Source organism: Nothoprocta perdicaria, unplaced genomic scaffold (assembly GCF_003342845.1).
Source record: "Nothoprocta perdicaria isolate Ctin4 unplaced genomic scaffold, notPer1 scaffold_238, whole genome shotgun sequence".
NCBI classification, from domain to species: Eukaryota; Metazoa; Chordata; class Aves; order Tinamiformes; family Tinamidae; genus Nothoprocta; species Nothoprocta perdicaria.
Window position 1 is genome coordinate 780,845 of NW_020455464.1, and position 21,871 is coordinate 802,715.

A 21,871-nucleotide genomic window follows, 5' to 3' on the forward strand; every position below is an offset into this window, starting at 1 on the left:
GGTGTGTACCACTGAGACGTGAAAGCAAAGTCCTGTGCTTGCACTCCTGAAATGCCTGCACAGCTGGGCACATGTCAACCTGGAAAATTATAGTTCATACTCCTAAATTTATCCATCATTGCATTTTAAAAAGTTACCACTCTTGTTACAACTTGTAAACTACAGAAACTTTTAAAGCTTACAGGATTCAGTAGTGAACAAATTGATAACAGTTGTAGTCTGCATAGTTGGAACTGAGTTATGCTGAAGGTTGTTCAGTAGCTATTTTTAAGGGTTACCGAAAAAGAGTAAAGAATGAAAGAAATGGAGAAATGGAAAAGGTCCAGAGAGGGGCAGCAAGGAAGACCAATAATAGTGCTTTTCTGAGCAAGAAATGTTCAGAAAGCTGGAACTTTTCAATCTAGCAAAGAATTGAAGAGAAGGGGTATGGTAAAGGTCTGGGATGACTGGTGTGAAAAAGGTGTCAGGAGAATGGGTGTTCATCGGATTTTCCAGTGCAATTGCAGCCTGTCTGAGAACAAAGTCTCTCAGCAGTTTCAAAACAAACGTAAGGTCACGCTTCTTTAGACAGTCTAAACTCATTGCAAATCCAAATCCAAAAGTTTACCTGGAATCGAGGAGAGACTGGATGACACGGGCAGGGAAAATTGTTAAAGGGTACGTAGGAGCCACATTTATCTTTGGAAGTTTTTGAGCCTTGACCAGGTAGTCCTGGAAGCGGGCTCAGAGGAAGTGAAGGTTTGATGGTACTGAAACTGTTATCTCTACATCTGCTTTTGACCTCTGCAGTAAACAGGGTTCTTGGGTAAACAGACCCTGCAGTTAGGGCGGTAAGCCTTCTCTGATGCTTGTTACAGAATTTCATATTGGTTGCTTACAGCTGTGCAGAATTATAAAACTGTTTGGGCTTAAATGTTCYGTAATGAGTGCATGTCCAAACTTTTTATTTGAAAGAGATTGAAGAGAAGGAGCAATCTCAGCAACACTCATTGTCCTTTGGTGGGATCCCATTTTTTAGCGAATCTTGAAAATAATGCATTAGGAAGAATGGGACATAACGCATGGGACAGTCCCCCAATACAGTGTTTTTCAGGGGCTCATAGGTTGTGCTGGGGAATTAATGAGCTAGTGCCAGAATAATGTAGTTGGATGAGAGGCTAGAAGGGACTTCCTCGTCATCCAGGGTGAGAGTTYTCCGGACTGGAACTGGCTGGAGGAAGGCAGCGCATGGAGGAACCAGGGGCACAGGGATGCTTCCTTCCAAGGCTTGGAACAGGAAACCAACTCCTTGGCCTTTATTAATCACTATATTTAAAGAACCTGCCAAGGTGTGTTATTTACTCCTGTCCAAAGCACATCTGAGTTTTCCACCATAGCTATTGTTTATATTGTTTATAGTTTAAGTTACAGAGAGCAGTGTGGTGACAGAAATGTGTTTTCTGTGATAAAAATATAATTATACTTGCCTCAGAACTGTCTTTTGAACAATGAATGGCAAATAAAACATAGAGTCAGATACAGAACAGTGAAGATACAATTTCAAATAGTTGCTTATTCAGTTACATCCACTGAAAGAAACTGGATTTCTGTAGGGAAGCTTGCATGCTCTAAGATTTTATCATAACACCTTTATAAGATTATAGACAACCATCTCTAATATTTCTTAAGCTTAGTGTTTGACTTTATTGTATTTTAACTTACATTTCTGTGAATAAAGTATTTTTGGTTCAGCTAATAGCTCAGAATAGATTCCAGAAGAGGATACTGCAGTTCTTAAGCGTGGGTGATGTGGTTTATGCTCACTGTGACATATACTTCCAGATTTTTTGAAATAGTTATCATTTCTGATGATTTCCATGCTCGTGGAGGACAAGGCATCTGTGACCTTCCATGCTGCAGTTGCTGCCTGCTAAAATATATTCAGARCTTTGCAGTAAGGTATTCTAAAATGGTGAAAATAAAAAGCAACCTAATGGCTGCAACTGAGTTAATAATAAARGTTAATAAAAATGCAGTGTAAATGAGACCTTCAGACTTAATTATATGTTTATTGAAGKTATTTTTAATCAGGAGTGCAACACCTGAAGAGGAAAAAACAGTTTATAGAAGAAGGTTAGCTCTGCTGACCAGGTACTTTTTGAATTAACTGAATGCTCCTAAATAATTAAAATAATTAAATAATGCAGCAAATGTGGTGAGTTGTCCAGGTCAAGGCAGCAGTTGATAGGTAAATTTAAGGAAATTAAACCTTAATAAAAGGTTGGGATATTTTTCATTATCTAGTCTGTTCATCACAATTATCACATGTGCCTTTTGTGCATGAGTGCTTTCATCTTTGGTTTCTGTTGAAATCTTGATTGACTGTGGCAYCTACAAATATTTTATCTGAAAGACATTAGACTTGCATCTGATAAAGGCAGCAGTTTGATTTTGCCCTTCAGCTGTTTCCTCATYTATGTAGTTTCTTTCAATTTTATGTAGACATAAATGTAATAAAAATCTCAAGTGAGCTGTTACYGCAATTTTTATATTTGTTATGTTGATCTGTAATACCATCGTATTTTAAGAGGATGTTTTGTTTCACCAAATAGGTTAGAAAATAAGGCAAAAATAGAAGGAGGGAGGCGAATTGAATATGAGAGTTTGAAGGATTTTCAGGTTCTTTTAATAGATCTTCTAAGTACTTCAGRAAAGAGATAACGTCTGTGGTGTTTACTTAYGCTAAAGTGGAAACTAAGGTAATGYTTAAAATAATTAGTGTTTTAAAAGCCATATATGGTTTGTCATATAAATTAATTTCATATAGAAGTTATTGTCTGTTACGCATGAAAATAAGCATAAAATATGTTGAAATGCAGCATTTGGATAACTTCAAAGTTCTTCAATCTGAAAACTACAACATCTGAAGAACAGAACTTTTCCCCTGCTGATAGTTACTTGAGTCAAGTTAGGGAACTTGCATCCAAATGATAATAAACTTTGGGCTGTAACATATTCATCTGGGCGTAATAACACTCATATTTCACAGTAGTTGCCATCTTTTGTGGCTTTAGTATTTTGTGCTTTATATAGCATACAGATTGTCACTGTTTCTTTGTGAGGTCTGTTGCCATGCAAACTCATTCTTCTAATTTTTTTTTTTTTATCTGCAATATGGAAATTCAAACCACATTAATTCAAATCATTGCAAATTCATTCAGATACATTATATCAAGTTTTTGTTTGTATCTACCAAAGTAAAATATAAAGTGACTAAAAATTCAGTGCATCTGTCTGTGTTGTGAGAGTGTTCATCAATGAATTAAGATTAATATTTTGAATGTTTTGAAGTCCCTTAAGTAAAGTTGGACAATAGACATAAGTTAAAATTACATCAAATTTGCGAAACATAATTTAGCTAATTATGTTAATTGGGAGTAATTTTAATTACATTAGTTATTTACAGTTTGGTATGTTCTCTTTCAGATATTTTAAGTGTTTTTATTTTAAATTAATATTGAGAAATTAGTTAGTAATACAGCACCTTTAATGTAAAACTTCAGGTGACGTGTTAACTGAGCGTGGCAGTGTAGAATAGATAGTAAGCATTGCCTCTGTGCTTCTCTGTTCACAATCTGAACTGAAAGTTCTCTCAGATGACAATTTTAATGCATGTTTGTAAAATAATGACAGTAGTATTGGCTAGAATGAGATATCCTTGATCATACAAGATAGTATGTATTGTCAATTGTCCTGTTCAAGACAGTGGATTTACTTGGCAAAGTTACGGAGTACCCTTTGGGGAATAAAAGTGTTCCAATTTGTCCATGTATGATGCTAGCTGAACAATTTAATTGAAATCAGTATGAATGCCTTCCTAGTAGTTCAGATAAGAGTTTCAATTATCTCAAATACTAACCAACCAGGTAATGAAACCCCATCTACTTACATTTGCAAGAGTTACGCTTGTGATATGAAGAGACAGTCATCTGAAACAGAGCTCTCTACGACATGCAGGAATGAGGCTTTCAGGTTGGAAAAAATGAGCCTTCCAGGAAGCAGTGCTTGTTGTTCCTCAATGATTTATCTAATGGCTGACCTGAACTTAGTTATTTTAAAATTATCCCAGTCGTCTTCAGTTACCTTTGAGGACTCTCAGTGCAGCAGTCTGATGTGTGTATGTGAATCTTGTCCTCACATGTAGCTGGCAATCTGCTTGGTGCCCATTGCCCTCAGTTTCTCCTGAAAATAAGAATGTTTGGGGTTGCATCTGGAATATAGATCAGAAAACCAATAATTACATTGGAAGGTCATGGTCTAAGCAGGTGAAATAGCCTTGACAAAATGTGCATCTTTGTCCTGTGTGGTGATAAGATTGTCATTCCAAAATATCATTTTGTTTGAGCAAGCAACACTGATGAACCAGTGTAAGCTTATCTCATTTTGGCCTGTGTCATCTGTCAGAATATGTATCTGGGGCCTTCTGGGAGCATGTTTTTGATGATYAGTGCAGTCAGCAATTGTTACTTCTGCTAAAGCTAGATAAGCCTGTTAGGAAGCGCCAGTGGGACCTCCAGCATCCTTGATGAATATCCTGTACATGTGAAATGTGCTCTGCCTGTGGTTTACATGCTCATAAACAAACAAGCGGCCACCAAAAATGTGGATTCTTGTGTCAGAGATGGTTGTGCTTCAGGTGTTGAAAGTGTCAGTCCTCCAACAACTGTCTTAAACCACTCTGTTCCTGATGAAATCAAGTCCATGTGTAGACTGAGTCTGTTTCTTTGAGGCCTTTCAGACTTGCTCTTTCCCTCTTTCTAAGTGATTATGGAGTTGGCTTATTGGGTTGTGTGTAGTCATTTCCAAGAGGATATGGACGATCCGGTTGGGTAGAAGAAGCATAGAAGGTGTGTCACATCTCAAGGGACTATCTGTGAAATTGGATTTACTTGCAAATTACCAGAAATTTTGTGCTTTTGTAGAGATGATTTAGAGTTAATGGATGTTTAATTCCACATAATTAATAAAAACATTTTTTTAATGTGCTACAGAACTTGAATGCTGTGAATATTCTGGATACATGGCAAATATTTTTATTTTTAATGTAGGATTTTTCTAGTGAACTTACATTAACTGGTAAACCTGCAGATCTGCAGTCTGGATCTTTCTGAAATATCTTTTATGTTCTTCAGGGGAAAATGTCTTTTTATACATCAGTAACTCAAATTATTTTTTCCTAAATCACTATTAATATAGTTGTTAAGTGTGCTTGTGTGCATCTRTATTATTTTTGTTTGTTTTGACCACAAAGAAGGTGTCATATCTTCTCCACTATCTCTTCCACCTCACTTCACCATCACTGCAATTTCMTAGGCAAGAAAACTGGTAAACTGTAAAGTTTTTGTTTGTTTGTTGGCTTTTAAGACACAGTATTTGTGTCACTTTAGTTTCATCCACCGGCAATACTTTTACTTGAAAGAATAACATCATATATGCTATTCTTGMATTTAGAAAAAAAAAAAAAAACTTGTTTTTAAAAAATGGCTCTATATTAGAATTTTCTTTATGAATCATTAGTTTGATTTATAATACAGCTGAACAGAATTTGAGTATTACTTTGAGAGTATTTTTGGAAGCAAAAGCTTTTTTAAAATTTCCTTTCTGAAAAGAAATCAAAATCCTACTTAGGAATCTGCAGTRTGGTCTTACTTTAAGGAAGTACTGCATATTGTGTTGCATGCTTAGTACTTCTAATCAAATCAAATGCAATATTTATGTTTCTAAATATTATTAAGATGCTTAACTTCATGCTTAACTTCAATGAACAGGAGTTCATGAAAATGCTCTCCTTTACAAAAGGTATATCGTAATTTTTTTTTTTGTTAAGATGATAGAAATAGATGCATATTTTTTGTGGACAGAATTATATACCTAKTATAAATATAAATTTCAAACTAAATGAAGTATTTAATACAGTACATATTATCTTCCTTAAATGTTTTTCCAATTTCAATTATTTTATGACCAGTCATTGCATTTGCTTTGGGACCAGACTACAAATCTATATATAGAGCGACTCAAACCCTGCTTTCTTCATTGATTATATTATAAACTTTAATTAATTTAATACAGCACAGTTTTTTTTTTTTAAGATTAAGTTAATATGAAATGCACTATTTAGAAGCAACTCAAATGATAAATGTTAACCCATCTTAGGTAACCCATGCTCACTACTTAGGGTACTGTTTTACCTCTGAATTTCCTTTATATGGTTTGGTGTAGAGTGTAACATTTTCTGTAATTAATGGGTAACTTGTCTGAACTGATTTGCCCACTTTTTTTTTTTTTTTCCTGTCTGTGATTGTTAGAAAGAACAGACAACAATAGATGATATTTATTGTAGAGAAAAATGACCATCTCGTGATTTTTACATCAATGTGTTCCTTTATTTTACTTAAATTTTTTGCCTGTAACAGTTTTATTACATAATGCAGAACACTTTATTCTAAATTTGTTAAAATGCAGTTTATCAACCTATTTTACCTCGCCCTTTCCTTTTTAGGAATCATTCTAACTCACATTTCCCTGGTTAAAAATCCTAATTTCATCTTCGTTTTGCTTGCACACACACACACACACACACACGCGCGCAGGTTTTAAGAGAGGGAAGTGGTGATTTTAGTCTTTAAAGGCTAGGATAAGGAAGCAGGTTCTCCTGGTTCAGCTTTCTCTAGGACTTTTTTTTCCCTTTTTTTCTCCTATGTAGTTGTAACAGATACTGAACTTCTTTCTGTCTCACTTATACTTTCTGAAAATTAGGATATGTTTTTAAAGCAGTTACTTCATTATTTTTTTGTCAATGGCACCTGCCACCCTTGGCAAAATATTCTGAAGTCYCTAGAGGATAAATGACATGGTGTGCAGTGAACTGCTTGGGTCTTAGTAACATTGCACAGTAAACTCTGTATAAAGTGCAGTAAATAAAAGAAAATGAAGCTGTACTAGAGAAAAATGAAATATTTTCAAATGCTGTATCCTTGATACAATAATATTACATATTTTCCATGACCTTGAAATACATAATTTCAGTTATTCATAGTACATCTCCTGGTGATTCTTTGTACTGATAAATGGCACTCTTGTGCATTTATATAATGAGGGGAAATAATGAGGCTATTTGCAGCCTGACATAGGGAAAATTGAATCAGTCTTAATAATAAAAAAGGAACTTTCTCCCTGTTGCTGTTTATTGAGTTAATTGGTTCCCTTTGCTATCCACCTGCTTCTGTTGGTCTGTTGGTGATATAACTTTGTTAAGTTTTCTGTGTATTTCTGTTTTCTTGCATTTTAATATTACATGGATTCCTCTGGGAGAAGRGCAGAGACCAGTACTTGAGGAAGAAAGGAATTGGGAGCACGTGTTCAGGGAAACGTGGCTGCTTAGGTGGCTCTCATCTTATTCTGTCAGTATTTCGATCATAGGGGCTTTTCAGGAGCATGTTGCTGTCTTTAACTATTATGCCTCTCCTTTTTTTTTTTTTTTGGTGGAGCTCTGTTTGTGGTGCTCTTTACATCCCTGTTTTTAGAGTCCGGATATTAGAGTCAGGGACACCTACTTTTTTTTCCTATGTTAGAATCACAGAATTGTTGTGGTTGGAACAGACCTTCAGGATCGTAGATTCCAGCCGTAGGCCGCTCCGCACGCTSCCRGCTCARCCCTGTYCCSRAGCGCCTCATCCACCCGTGTCCTGAGACCCCAGCGCTTCCCTGGGCAGCCTGTCCCCAGGCTGCTCCGCTCTGCCCGTCCGTGTAGGAATCCTCCTCATGTCCAACTGAGCCTCCCGCGGTGCCTCGTGAGGCYGTTCCCTCTTGTCCTATCCGCGGTTCCTCTGGAGGAGAGCTCGGCCYCGGCCTCGCTGCAGCCTCCGTTCAGGCAGCTGATGCTATTCCCTGTTTGGGAAAGAGAATCCTAAGTGCGCAGAATCAAATCCTGTGTAGTTTTGTTTCTCCCACATGGAAGAAGACAGTGAGTGCTGGGAGTAAGTGGTATAATCTCCTCATGCTGCCTTTCATTACTGATGCTGTGGTGGAAGCCCGTCTTAGTGCTACATGTGGCCCCATTAGCAACTGGTATGAGTAGCCCTGATTTACTTCCATGTGCTCATCAGCTTCATTGTATTGTTATGAAATACAGGGTTATTATTCTGTAATGACCAGGGTTAGCAAATTGCTGCATAAATTAATGGTGAAAGCTGCAACCTGAATAGCAACATTCATTCATACAAACTGGAACAAGATGCAAGGAAATGAAAAATACTGACTTGGAAACCCACAAGGTACTTCTAAGAAATCAAATAGAGATAAAATAGAGATAAATAATAGAAAAAGATTGCTCTACATTCTGTCCCTTTTCCTGTCAGATGGACAGACTGTGTAAGTGGTCTGGAGGTACTGGGCAAATCTGATTTTTCTGGGATGCTTCTAAATTTAAATATTAATGTTGGTGATTCATATGTGCTGGAGATTTCCATGGATAGTAGGATGATCATTAAACCTCGAAAAATATGYAACAAAAATTTCTGCAAAGAAAAGAAAGGATGATGAACATTGTGTCCAAAATTTATTTTAAGTATTTCACTTCTTTCCAAAATGAAGAGGTGAAAATAAGCTGGATCTTGTGGGAGCTGTATGTGTGGGGTTATTTTTTAATACAGATTTCTTGGTAACTAGCAGTGACTAGATGAAAAATACTAAAACAAATATTTAAGATTTTTATTTTAAAGTACTACTAAGACTTTTTTTTTTTTAATTAAGAGAGGCTCAGTTTTGCTTAATTTGCCTTTTTAGGGTTCTTCCCAAGCAGCTCGCAAGGATGTGACGCTTTTCTTCGCCACAAGATGACCTTGATTTCTCCCTCAATATTGAAAAAGTATGGAATTCCTTTTGACAAGGTACATTAGCATCTGTTTTTAAACTGTGCATTCATGCATTGAATTAGATTGTGTGTACTATAAAGAATGTTGATAATAAAGAGGAGGCAAAATTATTATTTTTTATTTGGGTACTGTCTCCCTGACAAGGTTAAAGTGAGTGCTTATAGTATTATGACTTTTAAGTGGTTTAGTTTGGAATTTTCTCATGGAAAATACTTGCAGGTATCATAATTTGAACCCTGAAAGATTCTGTGCTTCTAAGATATCAGCATTATTTATTCCCATGCAAAGTTGTATGGGTTCTACATTGATTTAAATACTTTCTAATACTAGGTTATGCTTTATATTGGATATTTTGCAGTAAACRTTCATTTCTCTCTGCATATTGCACTTGTGATGCAGTTCAATGTGACTTCATGGACAATATTATCTACAAAAACCTTGATATTTACAGGGTGGAATAAAACCAAAATAAATACTATTTAAATAGAATATATTTTTAAAGCTGCAATATATTACAAAATTGGTAATTTTTTTTTATGCTGTTAGGTGCTGGTAGGTTGAGAATGCATAGATAATCGAAACTTAATATAAACTGAAAAAAACCCTTTATTCTTTGTGTATGAATATAGTATATTCCCGCTTTGCAAAAATCAGAAGTATACTTTAGTGCTCTCCTTTGCTAAGGATTCTTGCCTTATTCTTCTCCACTTATAATGTTTTCACTTGGGTATAACTTCAGACTTCTTGTAGATGCTGACTAGTAAAGGCACTTTTGYTGTATTGCTTTTTTTAAAGCATCCGTGTTCAATATCTTGAACAGCTTTGTAAATTTGGAATTTCTAAATTCAGCAGCTTCACAAATGTCCACTGAAGTATAGAGTTTGATTCAAAAAGTCCTCTCTCTAAATAACTGTTTTTCATACTGACTTGATAAAAGCCTTTTCATCACTAATCAATAATGATTCCTGTTTTCTCACTGCCCAGACTGTTTTAAGGTGTATGGATGAACGAGGCAATCTGTACTTSTTCTAACTCTGCTCCCCTTGCAAAATAATGCCATAAACCATCCTTGTCACACTCCTTGTTTATTAGTGTAGTTTCTGTTTTCATATGTAAGGCGTTTTATTTATAGGTAGCGTGAGGATCTTTGTATACCAGCTCAACTCCTCCCTTTCCCCTGCCTACAATATGGTATAAGGTGTGCTGTTCCCCTGTTTTAGTTGAGATTTATGTAATAGCTTGAAATGTAGCCCATAGATAATATTTTAAGGGAATATTTTTCCCATGTATATACAATGCTATCAGCAACAAAAAACAAAATCTTAAAATTTACAGGATGGTCCTATGGTATGTTGTACTTCATAACCTAAGTACTCTCACCTGAAGTGTACACATTATTGAAGAAGTAAATACAGTTGGAGATAGATTGTATCTTTAAGGGGATTTGCCATAGAAATTTATCAACAATGTTCTYGAACACTCTTAAAAGTAGTATTTTATAGCAAATTGTAAAGCGTGCAAGCACCTATACACCAATAACCAATGTCTATGACGGCAGCAATTATCGACAGCAATATTGTTAGTTAAACAGGGCTAACTAGTACAGCCAGTTATGTTTTATTCCTGCAAAGAAACTGAGGGGATGTAAATTTATAAGGTTTGTTTGATTGAAAGAAGCTTGTGAGAATACATCATTTCAGTAAAAGTAAAGAAGCCAGGAGAAAGGTAGACTTATGTAGAATGAAGCCATTGATTTGTTGATTGTCTCTTGGAAGGTTGCTTAAGTTTTCATGCTTAAATCAACCAAAGTGTAAAAYGTAGGCAGTTGGAATGAGGCTGTCTGCCTTGGAAAGAGAGCTTTTACTCACATAAAAAGTAGGTTTTTTTCTGAATGATATATTACAACATGGAAATGCAGTGAAGGAGCTCAGTTTTTGTAGTATGTAAGTAACTGCTCTCTTCATAGCCTTGTACTTCATCATGCAGTGTCAGATAAAACTTTCCAAAATGGAATTACAGTTTTGGGTTTACTGCATAAACCCAAACCCATGTTAGTCTGAAGGGTTTCATTGGTTGGAGSATGAGCTGCAGCACCCTGTGAACGCTGACGTGCTTGTTGTCAGTGCCCCCCATCWGACATCTATTTTTCCATGTCCTGGGCTTTCCTGTATTCTGATTCCGAAAAGGAGTGCTAGAGATAGTTAAATTTATTTCTGTCATCTTGTGTTAGGAGRAGGAGGAGGCAGGCTGTGCCTGAGTGTGATTGTAATGAGTGGGATTCAGTGAGAAGGTGGATGGAGAGCAGCAGGCTCGATCCCTCATGCGGGCGGTGGTGGAAGCTGGGAGGGACCTCGGGATGGAGTTGGGAATGGCYGGCATGGAGGATGGCCTTTCCGCACGCATCCCCACAGCGCCTGTTTGAGGAGCACAGGGCAGGTACCACGTACGTGCTCTGTGGGTGCTTGTGTGCACACCACATTCCACCTGCACACAAAATCGAGTCTGTAAAAAGTGCATATGTAGTTTTTATTTTATCCTTTGCTCTTCCTTTATTGTGCTAGTTGTATTTCCCTTATTTTCCTCTTTTGCCTGCTTCCATAGTAATATCCAGAACTTACATACACATGTGAAGCAGTCACCCTGTGTATTTCTACTTTGTGCATTAGCACAAGAAGCACACAATTCATATGACTTTAAGATGAGAATTTTAAGGGAAAGGAAAGGAGGGATTCAGAAGTGAAAATGTGTAAAGGTGCCGTGGCAGTAAGAAGATGAGCTTTAAAACATGATATTTGAATAGGAAAAAAATGTGTAGAACTGTGAGATTTAATTTGGTAGTTGTTTAAATTTAAACTTTCATTTCTACTCTTTAAAATCATAGATGTATTTTCCCTAAATAGTATCTTCTTTGTCCTTCCYATTTCCTTCTTACTGGATTGCTTATGCAAAGCACTGTCATACAATAAAAAAGCCAACTCACTATGAATGCCCCTTATTTTCCAATAATCAGTAAGCACGTTCCTGCTGAACAGACACCCATCATTCTTCAGGTTATGTGATGAGTTTATAATGGATCTATTTTCTTTTTAGTGGCCTAKCTTATGTGAATCCAGTGTAAAAAGTTATATCAAACAGAACATGGTGAATCTCGTTGACTTCTTACTTCTGAATCTTCCTGTTTATTAACTCCTTCAGAGTTAATAGGGCCAAAATCAGGTCAAAAGGATGTGGTTGTGCCATTGCTGGTCTTTGTCCTTGATACAGGCTATGATAGAATGGCCTGAGAGTGCTGAGAACGTTAGTGACAGGGAATGTTTGTCCTCTGCCTTATGTCCAGAAGAGATCCCATAGAGTTCCCTCACAAAGTGTCTTATCACTATGGAAAGGGAGCATCATGAGTGACCTTTGGCATGCCTKACTTAGAATTTTATCTTAAATCTACTGTAGAAACTTGCTTTTATGCAATACCTCATTTTGGTACGTTTTCTAGGAATTTAATTTAAGCTATGCAAAACATAACTATGTATTGCAGTGTGTTTTTTTCATTGTTTTCCTTTTGCTGTAATTGTTGAGACAGTGCCCTGTGGCTTCTTCAGCGTGCTTATAAACAACAGTGTTCCTTTGGAAGTACCTTTGCTTTTTTTGTCAAGATTGTAGCTTAGCCAGGTTTTCCCTTTCCCAGGGATTTTCCTCTAGACCCCTCTGTGCTTTCTATAGTCGGAACTCTCGTCACAAGTTCCAGATGCTAGAATCCATCTACCTAATCTAAGCATCTAAGTGGTGCTTAAGAAGAAAGATRTAATCACTGGGGCAGGATATTATTTGCTTAAGTTGGGATATTCCGTGTAATAGTTAAAATGAAAGATTTCCCTGCCCAGTTAGAAGCTATAAGACTGGAGAAGTGGTGCAATGTGGTTATCCACGACTCTTCCTCCTTTCTTATCCAAAATGACTTGAAAATACTGCCTCAGGGATCCAATTGTATTATGTTTCACTGTTTTGCTTATAAATATTTGCTTAAATGTTGCCTTTGGCCTGAAAACTGTGCTTTCTCTAACTGCCACAGATCATTAGCTTAGGGTTCCTCCTACTTTTTTATGCTTGATCATCAGTAACAAGCAACTTCAAAGCCAAATGAATCCCTCAGTTGCATGTCTTTGTACAATATTCTTGGAAATATGTGAAGATGGGAGAGAARGGTAGGAATAAGGTCTCCACAGCCTCTCTGAGAATGAACATGGAATATTTCTAGTGCCGTTCTAGAGAAACATCTTCAGTCTGGTGAACAGAGTKGTTTCTTCAACAATTAATGTGTATATGAGTATTTAGGACCTGCAGGCATTTTGTACATGTTGAGAAGATGAGTGTAGCTTTTGCACAGTCTCACCGTCCTTTTCAGGTTTTCCTAGCAATGAATGGCTGCTGCTGSATTTGCTCCATTGAAATTACTGAACCTGTAAAATGACACATATGGTTATGCTGTGATGCCAAATTTTATTATTCCAAATTAAAGTCAATAACATTTTCTCAAGTACRTCATTTCTGCATGCATTAAATCACAACTTTGGTAGCAGAAAAATGTCTTTATTTATTTCTATGTAATTGCAAATTTAATTTCTTCAGGATCCGAACTTCCTATATAATTCATTTTTTTGTTTGCTTGTTTTTATRTCATAGGTTACACAAGAGGCAGGAGAATTTATGATCACTTTCCCATATGGATACCATGCAGGATTTAACCACGGTTTTAACTGTGCAGAGTCAACAAACTTTGCCACATTCCGATGGATTGATTATGGAAAAGCAGCAAAATTGGTAAGTTATATTGCAGAACTAAGACCTAAGAAAATCTGACCTAAAGGAGCAATTAATCTTTCCAGTTATTGGATAGCTTGCAGTGTTATGTTGATGTAATAACTGTGAGCCCCAAGGAGAATCTATTCAGCTTACAGAACCATGACTCTGTTTTACTGAAGCTGGGTATTGAAGCTTCCTAGCACTGAAATTCCATGGTGACACATATGTTTTTGGCTTATTTTCATATACAGCATGCCATATACAGGATCAGGTAAGTATGCAGATTGTTCAGGAAACAATTGCTTCAGAATTATATGATTTTTCTCAGAGTTATATAAGCTTTGGCTAATATGATTCCAGAAATATTTAATGTAGAGGCATTTTCTGCATTAAAATGATTGTTACTGAGGAAAACATAGTGGCTTGTTAGGATATTAGCTAGTGAGACAACAGAGAATAGAGTGCAAAACTGATGTGCAGGTTTAACTTTTATTGTCTAACTGTGGTAAGCTCTCGTTAAACACTTAGATTGGAAGGCTATGTTCTCAAATACTGCAAAGCATCTGAAATACTAAGAATACTAATAACTACTAGCAAGTTCTCAAATACTGGAAATGATTCTGGGCATTTTCAGTTATTGTTTTTAATGAGAATAAGTAGTATGTTTCAAAAGAYAAAATATTTGTAAATAATCTATGTCTATTTTCCACGTTTTTTTCCACTTTGTATGTGAAAGTAATGAAAAYATCAATTTGCATTTTTGCCTGATCGGCCTTCACTTCTGATGGGAAACTTGTTTTTACAACAGCCAACTGATAAAATGTTGTCTATGAAATCAATTAAAAATATATATGTATTTAGTAGTAGTAGTTATCAGTAGACAGTATAGTATATAGATAGTATAGACAAATAGACATTTGAAAGAAATGTGGGCATGGACACGTTACTGAGTTAATTTTGCAGATAAAGCTATTGTGAATTTTAGAAGCCACAGCTATGAATGTGCTGCAGCTCTAGAATCGATTCAGGAAAACCTCAAGAAAGGCAAATTTCGTTCTTGGATACAGTGAGGCTGGATGGGTGATACTTTCAACTGCATCAGTTCCACCCTGAAAGGCTCCTGACTTACAGTGTGCAACCTGTTTCGCATATTTTAAAAATCACAGCATAAGCTTTTCTGGGGCAGCTGTGTTTTTGTTAGGCCTTCACTGTGGGCTCTCAGTTACTGCATTATGCTGCAAATTTAGAGTCAGGATCAGATTCAAAAGAATCGGAAGATAATTTGTCAAGGTTAAAGAAATTTTTAACTAGGTAGTTATGACTTACATGCTTTAAATACAGTTTTACTTATTTAGAACTCTAATTTGTAAATGTAACGTTCATTACATGGCAGTACCTTCTATGCTATGTGGTCATACACACAGGAAGTAGTGTTGTATACTGCACATACCTAGTTTTAAGTTCTTAAAGTTTCAAATTGGCAGCCAGGTCAATAATAATTAGAATTTCTGTCTAAGAAGAAATCCCATGGTCATCTGTGAACTCTAGTTTCTTTGGCATGTGGTCTAAGGGATGTCGCCTTTTTCCATTATTTATTACAGAAAAAGCACATGAGAGTTATAAATATATATATATATATTTCATCATTTTAAATAAAGTCTTGCAAGAAAAGTGTCTCTTTTCCAAAGCTAGTAAAAATTAAAAAAAGAATAAAGTCAGCCAACAGAAAAGTCTTCACATAATTCTGTGTAATACTTTTGCATACTAAGCATTGTATAAAGCATCGATTGGGATTTTGTGATGCTTTGAAAACACAAATTTCCAGAATTACTGAAAAATGAGTATTTAGTTTCATGATTACGAWGTTTCTCTAGAAAAACAAACAAACAAAAGGCTGTGATGATTTTTATCACAACTTTAAGAAACTTCCTGAAAATATTAATTAAAGAGAAAAGAAACTGCATGCCCAGAGGATGCTGATAATCTAATATTTTTTTTTATTTATTTAGCTACTCTGGCAATACCATGATTTCATCAATTTCATTTCATTTCATTTGTCGTTCTTTAGAGTGCTGATCTTGTATTTAATGTATCTTCCCATATGTAGAATGTACAAGAATTTTAGTTGGAAAAAATTTTTTTGGATCTCCTGGTTGCTCTGCATTGTATTGGAGAGGTTGCCTGTGTCAGCAAGTTACTGCTGTGTCAGCAGTGATATATAGGGTCAGATCATTTCTGCATTCTGCTAGGAGAATGTTGCATGTTGATGACTAATTATTTGTCTCCCTAAGGGAACRTGTTTATTTTTACAGAGCATTTTCTAATTGCTTGCAGCTGGATGTCTGCCTTAGAAAAGAAAAAAAGATCACTAAGTACAGTCAATATTCTTTCTTTGTTAATTTGGGGGGATGGAGGATAAAGCAGATATGTAATCGTATGAATTTCTATTAAAGATATAGTAAATATTTAGGCTAAGTGATGATACTGCTTTCCTGCATAAAACTGTTAAAGATTCAGTGAAATTGACTACAAGTGTTAAATGAAAGGCCACTTAGACCCTAGCATTGGAAAAGCAGATTAAGTGCAGACTGTAGATGCAAATTCTGAAAAATTTTCTGTCCTTGAAAACACTGAGCTTGTGATCTGGGTGGCCCTGCGTTGTCCCCTGCCTCGTGGGGACAGGCAGGTGCCTGCGGCCTGTGTCCCAGCGCCGGTGCAGAGCCTCCCCAGTGAGCAACCGGGATGTGCAGAGCCTTCCCAGGGAGCACCAGAGCCTCCCAGGGAGCACCGGGAGGGAGCTGTGGAGCAGGAGCCTCTCCGAGCTCTGCGCGCCTTCCTGGGAGCCAGGGGACAGTGTCTGCACGGACAAGGTGTGGGGTGGAGAAGGACACAGGTGATATAGGATTAAGGACATGGTTGGAATAGAACAAGCAGAAACAAGAAAGAGGTGAAAACAATGCAGGAGTGGAGAAATAGGCTAGATATACTAAAAATCCCCCAATTCCTAGGGAGAAACAGTATAGTTTGGGCTTTTTAAGGTTTTTTTTTTTTTTTTTTTCAATTGACAACACACACAAAAAAGGAAGTTCTAGTGGAAGGAGCAAATCATGCCTGAAAGTGCTTGCAAGTGGCTGTGCTAGAGTGGGACACTATGGAATTCTGTAACTTCAAACAGTAGAATAAAATCTCTGTAAGTTTTAAAAAGTATGCACGAGGAGCAAATGAGGTATTTCTTGAAGCTTCCATGAATTTTGCCATTTTCCTAATGGAGATACATTCATTCCCCTCAGGTGCGGATGTGCAGTTTTGTGGAGTACCTTATTCTAGTGCATTTTTCTTACTGTTGGTAAAACAGTTGTGTCAGTGGCAATTAGTTTGCATGTTTTGTAGGGACCTGTTTTGATTTATGCTAAACGGGCAAATTGTGGTGAACAAGGGTTGATATTTAGCTATTAAAGTTGCTCAATATGAATGTTTACATACAATGTTTTAACTGTTATTAAATAAAAATCCACAAACAGCTTGATAAAAGAACATCTCTAGTCTGAGGAAAATCTTGTGTTTCCTTAGCTAGGATTTAATGTTTATTAGCTGTGGGGGTGGAAGAGGAAAAACATACAATTTATAAAGCATTTGTATTAATTTCAACATCACATGTAGTCTTCCCAGTCAGAGATCTTTCTGTTTAGCAAAGAAAAGTTAACGTAATGGATTATCATTTCCAGTTACTATTTCTAAGTGCCTGCTGCCAGGGATATTATGCAGAACGATTTATTGCCTATCTTCTATATCTTCCTATCTAAATATCTTCTATCAATATATTCCTTTCCAATTTTGATGAAAAAGTTCTCATTAAAAATGCTTTATTTGTGGTTAATTTTGGCCAATTTGTGGTTTTCCTACATCCGTCATTACTTACCTTTTTTTTTTTCTTTGCATTTCTACATTTTATCATGTTTTTAAATGTGTTTAGTATTAAAATTTTAATATCCAYTACCTGCCATTGTACAAGAAACCTAAATTTGTGTAAGAAATCTAATTTGCTGGCTGTAATATCATCTCATATATGCTGTAAGACTGAGTTTGGTGTGGGCCTCATGGTATGTAGCACATTCCTGAGGCACTGCTGTGAAWGGGTATTGCTTCTGATTGCTGTTCTTTGCGTAGCCGTTTTTGATATGTGCATTTTAATGTGGTGAATGGGATTCTTTGGACTCTGAAAAATCCCTCTCTGAGCCACGTGGTCCTCCTGAGCTGGTTGGATAAGGAGTCCTGTGGTCAGGGAACTGATCTCAGAAGCGGCTCTATGCAGAAAACAGCCAGGACGATGTGACCAGACCAGGCCAGGGCTGTTTGAGCTCGCTAGGGATGATTTGAGTTTCCTCCTTTCTGTCCTCCTCCTGTTGCTCGTTAAGTYCCCGCTGGTCCGTGCCTGTGTTCCCAGGTGCTCTGGTCTCAGACCTGTCGCCCTCGTTCTCCACGGCCGCAGAGAAGGCGCTGGGGTTTCCTTGCGCTCCTCCCGTCTCGTGCGGCGTGTGTTTTGCGCCACCTGATGACTTTCATCTGGTGTAAATGTATGTGAATTACATCGCCTCACATCAGGAGCAGAGTCACACGGGGTGGTTTCACTAGCAATTGTCATGATTCCTTTGTACTGCGGCTCTTTTTGAGCCTCGGCTTGTTTTCAGATGTTGAAGGGTTCCGTGCTGGAAGTCCTCTCATGACTGAGCCATGTGCAGAACGTGAAAASAGAAGCCTGCTATAACCATTTCTGCTCAAGACTCAGGCTGCATAGGYATTGTTGCCTCCTTTCATAAAATTAAGTCAGTAATTACGCATGCATATTCTTCAGTGGTAGCTGCTTAGCAACCTGTTTTCTATGGATAGGTTAGATCAAAGTGCTGGCCTGCAGGTTGTATTTCATTTTTCCCTTTGGTGGGATGAAGTGCGGTTGTTTTGATGCTAGGTTTGATGGATTTGTTTGCCACTGCATTCATTAGCTTCACATCAAAAAACTGACAGGCTGTTAAATGAAACTTTGGCTTAGATTTTCAGCTTGACTGTTTGGAGACATTTGTGAAGATATTTTTTTCTTGTGCTGCAGCAGCCTCAAGCACTTATGACTCTTTCAAAGGAAAGAAAAGTTATTTACTATCCTGATTAGTTTTGGTAAAAAAAAAAAAAAAAAAAAAAAACATTGTTTGGAGGATAGCTATGTCCAGCTTATGCTGTAGAAGGTATTATATTTATTTAAGTGCATACAACGAGAGATGATATATAATGATACAATTTCACTGGAGAAGAAATTATATTTAGTGACCACAGACTCACCTTTAACAATCTATAGAGATAACAGTTTTTTCAATGAGGACTAAATGTCAATTGGTTTGGTATAAGAAAATGTAACAGTCATTACTAAAAAAAAAAAAAAAAATTGTCCTTCCTTTAAAATGAGGGCAAATGGTTTTCAAAGGTTTAGGCTTAAAGTATGTTGCTACTCATACACCAATGTTTAATGCTGAATGTCAGCAATAGCTACATGCTTGAGCTCATGAATTAATCATTCATGAGCTCATTTTATTAGTTTGAATTATGTACTACTATCAAAGTCACCTTTTTTTTCTTTTTTTTAAATACTGGGTCTTGGTACATCTGGTAACAGTATGCAGTGATAACGGCATCATTTACATAAACACATCCCTGTTTTTACTTACTTGCTGGAATTAGCAGAATCAGAACTAGATTCCTTTGAATCTGGTTTTGATGATTGCTAGTGAAATTTTAGAGGGATTTGGGAACCAGACGTGTTTCTGTTTCTAGTTCTGATGTTGATATGCTGCTTCACAGCAAATCCCATGCATTCTGTGGTTTGACATTTCACTTCATAATCAGTGTTTACCTTTAGCTTTTACTAGTATTTCATAGTTGTCATGGAGTGTTCTTGCAGATAGAATATTGCAGAATAATCACTCATGTTTCCTTTCTTAACCTAATTTTTTGGATAGGTACCTATGTTTCTGTGAAATTAGTTTGTCACTTCCTAAACCAGCACGAAATTGGTGCAGATGTTGACACCTCACAGCTGTGCATGCATAATGCTATAAAACTATGTGGTAGTTTAGTAAAGCCTGAATAGATCCAAGTATCAGTGCTTACATCTTATGAAATCAGGACTGCAATAAAAATTAGAAATACTATATATTAAAAGATACTTTATGTTATTATATTTATATTTATATTTATATTTATATTTATAGAATAATTAAATATTCTTAAAATATTTTTTTTAAATAAAAGACTATTCAAAATATCTTGTTAAAATATAAATTAAAATTAATATTAAAGAGGGACAACAGAGAGGGCTTCTACAAACACATCAGCAGCAAGAGGAAGACTAGGGAAAATGTGGGCCCGCTGCTGAGTGGAGAGGGTGGCTTGGTGACCAGGATGCAGAGAAGGCAGAGTTACTAAATGCCTTCTTTGCTTCTGTTTTCACTGCTAAGGCTGGTCCTCAAGAACTACAGAGCCTGGGCACAAGAGAGAAAACCTGAAGCTAGACAGCTCTGGTCAAGAAGGATTGGGTTAGGGATCATTTCGGCAAACTGGACACCCCTAAATCTATGGGTCTGGATGGGATGCACCCAAAAGTGCTGAGGGATCTTGTGGGAGTTGTTGCTCAGCCACTCTCCATCATCTTTGAGAGGTCATGGAGAGCTGGGGAGATGCCAGAGGACTGGAAGAAACCAACCTCGCCCCAGTTTTCCAAAAGGGCAAGAGGGAGGAGCCAGGAAACTAAAGGTCGGCACCTCTGTCCCTGGAAGGGTGATGGACCAGCTCATCCGAAAGCGCATCTCTAGGCATGTCACGGAAAGGAAGCTTATCAGGGGTAGGCAGCACATATTGACCAAGGGGAAGTTATGTTTGACCAACCTGATAGCCTTCTGTGATGGGATGATTGGCTGGATGAATGAGTGGAGAGCTGTGGATGTGTCTGCCTTGACTTCAGCAAGGCTTTTGACACCATCTCCCATAACATCCTCATGGGGAAACTCAGGAAGTGTGGGTTGGGTGAGTGGACAGTGAGGTGGACAGAGAACTGGCTGGATGGCAGAGCCCACAGGGTGGTGATAAATGGGGCCGAGTCCAGTTGGAGGCCTGTGGCCAGTGGTTTCACCAGGGGGTAGTGCTGGGCCCGGTGCTGTTCAGCCCGTTCATCAATGACCTGGACAGTGGCACAGAGTCACCCTGAGCAAGTCTGCAGACAACACCAAGCTGGGTGGAGTGGCCGACGCTYCGGAGGGCTGCGCTGCCATSCAGAGGGACCTGGACAGGCTGGAGAGTTGGGCAGAGAGGAACCTCMTGAGGTTCAATAAGGACAAGTGCAGGGTCCTGCCCCAGGGCAGGAATAACCCCAGGCACCAGSACAGATTAGGGGCTGACCTGCTGGAGAGCAGCTCCRYRGAGAGGGACCTGRGAGTCCTGGTGGACACCAAGTTAGCCATGAGGCAGCAGTGCCCTCGTTGCCAAGAGGGCCAATGGGCTCCTGGCTGCATGAGGAGGATGTTGCAAGCAGGGGCAGGGAGGGGCATTTCTCGTGTGAGGAGAGACTGATGGAATTGGGCCTGTTTAGCCTAGAGGGGATTGAGAGGAGATTTTATCATAGACTAACAGAATCACAGAGACAAGGAAGGGACCTCTAGAGATCATCTAGTCCAACCCCTGCTCCAGCAGGGACACCCAGAGCACGGGCACAGGGCGGCATCCAGGTGGGTTGGGAAGATCTCCAGAGMAGGAGACTCCACAGCCTCCCTGGGCAGCCTGTGCCAGGGCTCGGTCACCCTCAAAAGAAGGAAGTTCCTCCTCACAAGCAGATGGAATTGTCTGTGTTTCAACTTCTACCCATTGCCCCTTGTGCTGTCACTGGCCAGCACTGAGAAGAGCTTGGCACCTTCCTTCCTACATTTTCTCCTCAGGTATTTCTACATATTGACGATATTCTCTTTCAGTCTTCTTTTGTCTAGGTTACATATTATTTCAGAATATTTCAGAATATTTCAGAATATTTAAGGTTGGAAGGGACCTCTACAGATCACCTAGTCCAACCTTCCTGCTCAAGCAGGCACACCTACAGCATGTGGCACAGGGTGGCATCCAGGCGG

General features: G+C 37.9%; 1 protein-coding gene across 3 annotated transcripts in view; it reads left to right on the forward strand.

The window, feature by feature from the left end:
- KDM4C (lysine demethylase 4C) overlaps nucleotides 1–21,871 on the forward strand; it is a 236,967-nt gene that overhangs the window by 44,379 nt on the left and 170,717 nt on the right. For all 3 annotated transcript variants that reach the window (XM_026039705.1, XM_026039704.1, XM_026039706.1), the window contains exons 7-8: nucleotides 8,827–8,930; nucleotides 13,593–13,730. In XM_026039705.1, the coding sequence (XP_025895490.1) occupies nucleotides 8,827–8,930; nucleotides 13,593–13,730 (242 nt within the window). The remainder of the gene's footprint in view (nucleotides 1–8,826; nucleotides 8,931–13,592; nucleotides 13,731–21,871) is intronic.